The 8306-nt window shown below is 41.9% G+C and overlaps 1 protein-coding gene across 2 annotated transcripts; it reads left to right on the plus strand.

Moving 5' to 3' along the window:
* Positions 1-1085: 1085 nt before the first annotated feature.
* LOC105032613 (BEL1-like homeodomain protein 9) lies at positions 1086-8011 on the plus strand. 2 transcript variants are annotated; one of them, XR_012141278.1, is made up of 5 exons: positions 1086-2070; positions 4947-5317; positions 5816-5876; positions 6151-7226; positions 7325-8011. XR_012141278.1 is itself a non-coding variant. In XM_010907098.4 (4 exons), the coding sequence occupies exons 1-4, from the start codon at positions 1357-1359 to the stop codon at positions 6688-6690; spliced, it is 1686 nt and encodes a 561-aa protein (XP_010905400.1). In that variant the 5' UTR covers positions 1086-1356; the 3' UTR covers positions 6691-7301. The 2 variants fall into 2 exon arrangements, 1 of the variants encoding a protein (XP_010905400.1); XM_010907098.4 differs by lacking the exon at positions 7325-8011 and having other exon boundaries at positions 6151-7301.
* Positions 8012-8306: the final 295 nt, after the last annotated feature.

The raw sequence follows: 8306 nt of genomic DNA on the forward strand, positions 1-8306 counted from the left end.
CGGCCGAGTTGCATCCAGACAAAGGCGAGTCTGTGCTTCAATGCCACTTTATTTTCTCTTGCATTCTCGCCAGCCTGCACTTCCCGGTCCGTAGCCTATAAAGCAACGCAGGCCGTACAGTAGTCGGGTTGGAACTGGCCTCGATATTCGGGGATCGACGGGAGACTCGGGCGCTCCCTTCCCACATCTCAAGCAAAAGATCCGCTGCGGTAACCCTGCGCCCTGCAGCACAAAAGATGACAAAGAAAAGTAACCATGGCAAGAGCCGAGCAGCGGTCCTCGCTGGGGAGCAACAAAGCAGTAGCCTCCCTTTCTCTCTCCACTCAGTTCTCGGTCAGATAACGGACGACGTCACCCTTCCCTTAACACCGTAACACGGCACTGCACCTCCACCTAAGAACAAAGCCGATAGCGATCACTCCACGGTAAGCCAGAACGAAAGCACCGATCGACACGTGGTTAATGATGACCGTGATCCGCGTAATAATCTTATTATTATATCGAATCATCTTCCCCTACTCTCCTCCCGAAATCTCTGTCTTCGTGGCCATTCACGCCACGGCACAGACGAACGTGCGACGTAACGTCACGTTCCCATTTGACTTTACTACAATACCCTCCCTGGCTCCCTCCCATATGTTGTGTGAGTGCCTCGCCGCACTATTCTCAAAGGCATCCGCCTCGCTCGGGTGGCGGATTGAACGGACTCAGTTCTCCAATTGGTAAGAAGGCAAGCGAATGGCTGGGAGCTTCAACGGTGAGAACGGTGAAGGGCATTATTGTCATTTCATTTCCACTTAAATTCCCAATCCGGGATATCGGTGAAGGTCCCACCACCCTCCGGTTTCGGATCCCAGTCGATACCGAGTCCCATATTTTCCAACCAATCACAGATTTTAATATAAATAAATCAATGGCGAATCATTGATTATACATATACGTACGCTCTTTGCTGGTGATCCTCAAACTGCGCGACATATCCAACATATTGGGGCATATTTGTCAATACATTTATCAATTTCCTCAATAATAGTTAAACTCAATTTCTTTCCTCGCCTCCCCCTCTCTCTCTCTCTCTCTCTCTCACTTCTTATTCCTTTTCGCCTTTCGCTTTCGCTGATTGTTATCAACCCCCTTCTCTCTCTCTCTCTCGCCCCTTTGCCTTTGGTGGAAGAAAGCCAGCGACTTTCGCTTTCGCTGATTGTTATCAACCCCCTTCTCTCTCTCTCTCGCCCCTTTGCCTTTGGTGGAAGAAAGCCAGCGACCTTGGTCTTAACAAAAAAATCAAACGGAAAAAGTTTTCTAGTTGTAAACCTTTCTTATTCTTTCTCCGGAGGAAGAGGTGAGGAGAACAAGATGTCGTCGGCGGCGGAGCGATTCGTCGTTGGAGGCGGAGAGGAGCAGCTCTTCCAACAGCATCCAGTGTACCACGTTCCCCAACACAGCCGGAGGGAGAAGCTCCGGTTCCCGCCGGAGGACGCTCCATCACCCACCTCCTTAGTGTTGCTCCACGATGCCAACATCGCTTCGCCGCTCTACCCCACCAACACTTCCTTCCTTCCGGCCTTTTCCTCCGATTCATCCCCGTCTTCCTTTACCTATTATTCTCAAGACTATAACCACCATATCGCTTCCAGCACCCAAGTCTCAAGCCACACCACCACTCTCTCTCTTCCAACACATCATCACCACCAGATCTCCAGCCAGGGCTTCTCTCTGTCCCTGTCTTCCTCTCCTTCCAAACCTCCACCTCCTCCTCGCCACCATGCGGGCGTCGGAATAAACCACGGGGTGCCGAGGAGTCCGGCTCCTCTCGGGCCATTCACGGGCTACGCCGTCGTCCTCAACCGCTCGAGGTTCCTCGAGCCTGCACGCCAGCTTCTTGAAGAAATATGCGGTGCTGGCCGTAGAGCAGCAACAGCAGCAGCAGGAAGTAGCGCTGACGATATGCTTCTAGATTCTGATCCACCGGAGCCATCGCCGATGGATCATCGGATGGAGGTGAACGACCGGATCTCGGGTACGGAGCAGCAGTGGAAGAAGACCAGGCTTCTCTCCATGCTTGATGAGGTGAGCCTCAACCCCATAAACTTGTCTTCCTGGATCGTTCATTACTCTCTCACTCTTTCTTTTTCTTTTTTCCTCTTCTTCTTCTTCTTCTCTTTCCCACCGTCCATGAAAAGACTTTGCGAGAACTTGTTCCAATTAGTACTTTCGGGATTGAGATATTCTTTTAGGGCCCTCACAAATTCTGATAGCTTCTCGAGGCGTCTTGCTGGGTTACAAGACAGATATCTTGTTCTTTCAGATCAAATATTTTGGATGCAACGGGTGGAATCTTGTCACTGTACGAGATCATGGTCTTGTCATCTTTTCATACTCGCTGTTTCAGCTGGATTATCGGGATAGCAATCCTGATTATTTCTTGAAAATGAAACAGGCAAAATGCATTATCAATAAGATTCCATGCATCTTGTTCAATCGATTAACTTCCATGCATCTTTGTCAATTTATGAAATATCCTTTTACTACTCGGTAGGTGGGATTGTTAGATTCTAGGGATTAATTGCTACTCCTGAATTCGAGCTACATTTCGGTGCAAATTATGATGCTAAGGTAGCTTTATTAATTAATTAGCTAGAGGATGCCATGGTAGATAATGAGCTAAATACTTAGGATTTTGTTTTTTAAACATGTGGTGGCAAAAATAGATTTGTTGAGCATGTATCATATAAGTTAACCAAAATTTTAGCAAAAGAAATGAAGACATGCAAAAAGGTTGCAGTATCCGATCATGAAGGAAATAAATAGTAATAGAGATTTTCGAGATGAGCAAAACTGTTAAAATTGGCGTCTAAACTTCTTGTTGCTACCAGGTCAAGGATTTTCTCTTATGTGTTTGACTTTAGAAATCTTGAACATCACAGTTCATTGGCGTATCGGCTAATGAAGGGGCTGTCGTCATAGAGTTGATCGCTGCTTCCAAGGGTTGTACAACATGGTCACATATTGTGTTTCGAGAAAGTTGTTGATCTGCAGGAATATGATCTTTAATCAATAGATTTCAAATATTTTTTTAGACAAAAATCACCAGAATTCCAACAAATAGTCTTAGCTACCAAATTTTTGCTAATCTGACATTTCATTTGCAAGACTAGACAATTTCTCACGGTTAAAGCAGTGAAAGAAGGAAAGTGACCTTCCATAAGCCAATCTGTTACAAACAAGGTTAGCACAATACATGTATTATGAGCATGCAGCCATGTGTTTAGTCCTACATCTGCTATATGCTGGGTAGATTTTGGGTATTTATACAGGGGCAAGGAACTTCAAATAACACATTCTGGCTAGCTTTTTTGGGTGAGTTCTCTAGGTTGTTACATCTATTTTAGAAGCTGCATGGAGAAATTTTTGGATTGTTGGAAGCATATGATCGAATTACTTTAGAAAAAAAAATGCCTTTATAGTTGTACTGACGTGCATATTGTTTGTACGGTTCATTAAGTTTCCATGTGTCTAAATTATGTCAAATTATCTCCTTTTTGTTCTCATTGAAAGACAATGTTTGTTAGTGCCATATAGCTACACATACTTGGTTATTGGAAATAGCTAAGCTTTGTAAAATAAGATGTCAAGGCATTTGCCTGAGTAACCACATGCTTATGTGTACTGGCTCAACTAAGTGAGAGCTTATATTATTATCAAATTAAAAAGATGTCGGCAAATCATGAATATTTACAATTCTGCTTCATTCCCTAAGAGGTTTATTGTTCTAATGGTCAAAGAAAAGAACTCTGGGCAGCTTGCATCTATCGCTATGCTAAAAGTAAGTGGATTTGGCATTCTAGTAGTAAGAGATGATGTAATGATTAATCTTGCTTGCTGGGAGAATTCCTCATACTTCATTCAAAAACTTGTTTTTGCAAGTATGCTTAGATATTACATTTTATTTTGGGATGTATGCTGAATCACGAGTCAAGTTGTCTTGGAGAATGTTAAAATTGATTTATGAATTAGTTATGGCAAGTAGGCTTGGAATATATTGACATTTTGCTTCTTACTGCCATATTATACAGCATATGAATGTTCAATATTATGTAGAATGAGAAGAATGGCAAAATTGGGATATACTGTTATCTCTATCAAGAAAATTTGTATCAAACCATTCATAGGGGTTTGATAGGATTTGTTAATGCTGTCATGTTTGCTGTCATTATCATTGTTGTTATTAGTTGCAGTCTGCAGCTCCGAGCCATTTTTAAAGTCCATGAAAGTACTAAGCTTATTTTTTTGACCAGTTCTTGACTTTGTAAACCTTTCTAATTGGTGCTTTAATTTTAACATGGGTATAAGTTGGGGCACAAGACAGACCTGCCATGAACCAACAAGATTAGTTGACAGGTAGGTGGATGGGGGTAACTACGTTGGTTTATTGTAAAATCTTGCACTTACAAATCAACCTTTGGGAATTTGTCTAATGTGGTTAAGACTCCAGATGAAGGTGGAAGATGATGGCATTTCATAGAGACCTATAAGATACGGTCCGTATGCCAAGGATTAAAACCAAAATGCTATTCCAGGCTTCATTCTCTTGAATTGTTCTCTTCTATTCTTTTGTTTCACCTTTCCTATGTTGTCTGCTTTGCACTATAAATCACTATGCATAGCTTTTTTTCTAGTTACTGTTATCTAGATTTGCTTTCCAAAAAAAAAAAGTATTAAAATTGAGTAGGTCTTCCAAACTTGTTGATTGATTTTGCTGTTGCTATACATTAGTGTTCTTTTTGTTTTTGTTTTTGTTTTTTTTTTTTTTTTGGAGGAAATGCTTACTAGTATTCTTTGTTCACTTTGATGTCTTAATAACTTCTGGAGCGTGCAACATATCTTGTTTAGCTTTGTTCTTATATTTCCTTCATCCTAGTTTATCTCCAATGATGTCTGTGTAGGTCTATGAAAGGTACAAGCAATACCATCATCAGGTGCAAGCTGTCATCACATCTTTTGAATCTGTACCTGGCTTCAGTACTGCTGCCCCTTATGCCTTCATGGCCCTAAAGGCCATGTCGAAACACTTCAGGCAGCTCAGAAATATGATTTCTAATCAGCTTCATCACACAAACAAGGTCCTTGGAAAAGAAGGCCTCAGCAGCATAGAAACTCCAAGTTATGGGCTCATTGACAATGGTGTTTGTATCCAACGAATGGTAAACAACTCAGGCACCTTTAGCCAGCCGCATGTCTGGCGACCTCAGAGAGGACTTCCTGAATGTGCAGTTGCTGTCCTACGTGCATGGCTTTTTGAACACTTCTTGCACCCGTAAGTGGCCATCCCTCGAAATTTACTTAGCTTTATAGTTGGCCATGTAAGTTGGAGGTGGTATCAATGTTTATTTCCTTGTGACAATTTTGTTATCCATCGGGCATGGCTAAATTTATTCATGATCTGAGTCAACTCTTTTAGTGCCTGGCATATACCCAGCTGCTAGGCTGACAAGGTATTTTCTCTGTCTTCCTTACTTTCGAGAGGTCACTAGGAATAGAACAAGAACTGAAAAACAAAGTCATCTACCTCTTGGAATCACAATTGTTTTCAGCAGTGGTTGACTGTATCATGCACGAGTTGGCTTATCTGATATTAGGATAATGTATGGGCTTTAACCAGTTAGCTGGCAAGCATGTCTCACTGTCCAAGCCACCAGGCAATAGTTTACATGATAAAAGAAATGGTGACAACATGACTGCTGTGAACTTGTCATCTGCATTCTTTGCAAGATAAGCTGATGCATATTTTATGTGATATTCTAATTTTTTCCAGATATCCTACTGATACTGACAAGCAGATGTTGGCAAAACAAACAGGTCTCACAAGAAATCAGGTAAATAAGCTTCATTCATGCTTATTGGTTCAAGGGAAATAATATGTTGCCCCTTAAGTTGTAGGTGTCCTCTATGATGTATACTAGGGCACTGTTCTTTCCTTTTTTTTCTCTCTTCTTTTATCTTTAAAATCTAGAGTTTGGTGGAATTTTGCCCCAGCAGTAATGCTTGTTTATCTCTTTTCTCCCTTGGATGATCTAACGAACTGTGTCTTTCAGTATGTTGATGTTACAACTGTAATAATATTTTAAAATGACACATTCATTCAAACAGGTTTCAAATTGGTTTATTAATGCGAGGGTGAGACTTTGGAAACCAATGGTTGAAGAAATACACTCTCTTGAGACGCAACAATTGCATAAAGTTTCAGCAGGTGATAAAAGCTGTGAGACTGATGGGCAAACTCAGCTACAATCAGCTTCAACTGCTGCTTCCCATGACTCTCAATTGCCTCAAAGTTCTAACAGCCAAAAGAATCAACACCTGACAACCAAGTACATTCAACATGATCACACTCAGACGCCCAACCGTACCCAAGAGCAATTTAGCTTCGTATATGATGTTTTACCTGGCCATCAGCATATTGGAGTTGGTACGAATGTTGCCGCTGGAGGAAATTCAGGTGTTTCACTGAGTCTTGGGCTCCACCAAACCAACAGGGTTTGCTGGCAGGAGCCTCTTCCATTGAATGTTGTTCGCTGTTTTGGTCTTGATGAGTGGAATGATGCTTATGTGATGGGTGCATTTGATGGGCAATACCGGCAGTTTGGAAAGAACATCAGTGGACAGTTTCTTCATGATTTTGTTGGATGAAAGTGCTTGTGTGACATCAGTTTAGCCAAGATGATGGAGCAGCAGAAAATTTTGGATGCTCAGAAATACCAATATAGGCTAACAAAATACTTATTGGGTGCCAGGGACCTCAATTCTTCAAGCATTGTTTTAGAAGACTTTAGCCACGACGGAGCGAATGGTATGGTTTTTTATGTTCAAGCTTCGTAATTTGTTAGAGACATTAGTCATGCCACTGTTGCGGATGGACGTGAAAATCTCACTTGAATTGAGCTTAAGTGTGATGAGTCGTCCTTTAAAAGCTATAGATCACAAACCTGATGAACTTGGATGGTTATTTGCGAGCAATTACCCGCAGAGAAAACATTGTAAAGCGCGTGGCCCTTATGTTTGCACCGCTTATGGAAAACGGCTTCTATTTGACGAGTCGGGAAAATCGATATTGAGTATATTTTGCCATCACCGAGGTCTTGACCAATTTTTCTGCTTTTGATGCCTGCATGTTTGCCTGCCTTCTGATATCTTAGGGCCACGTTGTCCAAATCCAAGTCGGGCAGGTTTCTCATATTTTTCAAAAAATATTGAACATTCATTATCAAACTTGGCCTTCATGGCCATGTATCCGCTGCTTCACTAATTTTCTTTCATGCTACAGGATGCAGAAGGAAGCTTAGGCTGAGTTCCAATTCAGAGAAAATTGTAAGTTTATTTATGATGCATTTGTACTTTGTAAGGTACGAACCTGTATGTCACTTCAAGCATGGTAAGACTGCAAGATATTATACCAAGCAAGTTTGTATTTCGGATAGCTGGCTGGTTAGGAGGCCATTCTGTGTCCTCGAGGGGTGCGTGTCCCAGAAAGGTGAGGCAGGGATTCTTGGCTGTGAACGGGTGTTTGTCTGTGTCCGATCAGTACCAAGATGGATTTTAGGAGGTTGGCTAAGGTTTACGCTCAAACCCATAGCAAATGGATCATCGAGTTGAGAACTTTTCTTTGGAAATCAGAAACTCTTGGGTCGAGCAGTGTAGTCTTTTGCTTGGTCTCGTTCAATTTAATTTATTCAGGGTATGGCATTGGGGCTCTGTGCTGCTGAATATATTTTAAGCAGTCCGGGTGGACTTGCGATACAGGTTACTGAATTATGACAGGGCTGCAGTGGCCAACGTGTTCTCCTCTGGGAAATGACATGTACTGTTTACGCAGAATAATTACTTTATTGGAAATGACGTGCACTGCAAGCGATGTCATACGCATGCCATTCAATATATGCACTTTTGTAACCTTCTTATTTTCTCTCCGTTTGTAGTCACATTGCGGTCGGCACGGTGCTCTCCCTGTTGTGTGCTTTCTTGTGTCGTTTGCTCTTAACCTGAAGACTGGCGTTGCTTTCCAAACTTTCCATTTAGTAATATCATCCTCTTTCAGTGATGGATGATACTTCCTATGCATGTTGGTTGGTAATGTTGATACTCGCTAGGGCAAGGGTATGCGAGAATTTAACCCTTTTCAACCAAATCGTTAGGGCTTTAACATGTAATTAGAGGTTCTAAAGTCCATGTTATACTATTTTATTTGACTCACCTACCATCATACTGTATATAGAGGAACCAATCAAGAATGGCAAGATATATTGGAA

The sequence above is a fragment of the Elaeis guineensis genome, chromosome 5 (assembly GCF_000442705.2).
Source record: "Elaeis guineensis isolate ETL-2024a chromosome 5, EG11, whole genome shotgun sequence".
Taxonomy (NCBI): Eukaryota; Viridiplantae; Streptophyta; class Magnoliopsida; order Arecales; family Arecaceae; genus Elaeis; species Elaeis guineensis.

Coding starts and splice junctions, on each gene's coding strand:
- LOC105032613 (XM_010907098.4), top strand. CDS start 1,357: ATGTCGTCGGCGGCGGAGCGATTCGTCGTTGGAGGCGGAGAGGAGCAG. Junction 5,318..5,815: donor TTTGAACACTTCTTGCACCC/GTAAGTGGCCAT, acceptor AATTTTTTCCAG/ATATCCTACTGATACTGACA. Junction 5,877..6,150: donor CAGGTCTCACAAGAAATCAG/GTAAATAAGCTT, acceptor TCATTCAAACAG/GTTTCAAATTGGTTTATTAA.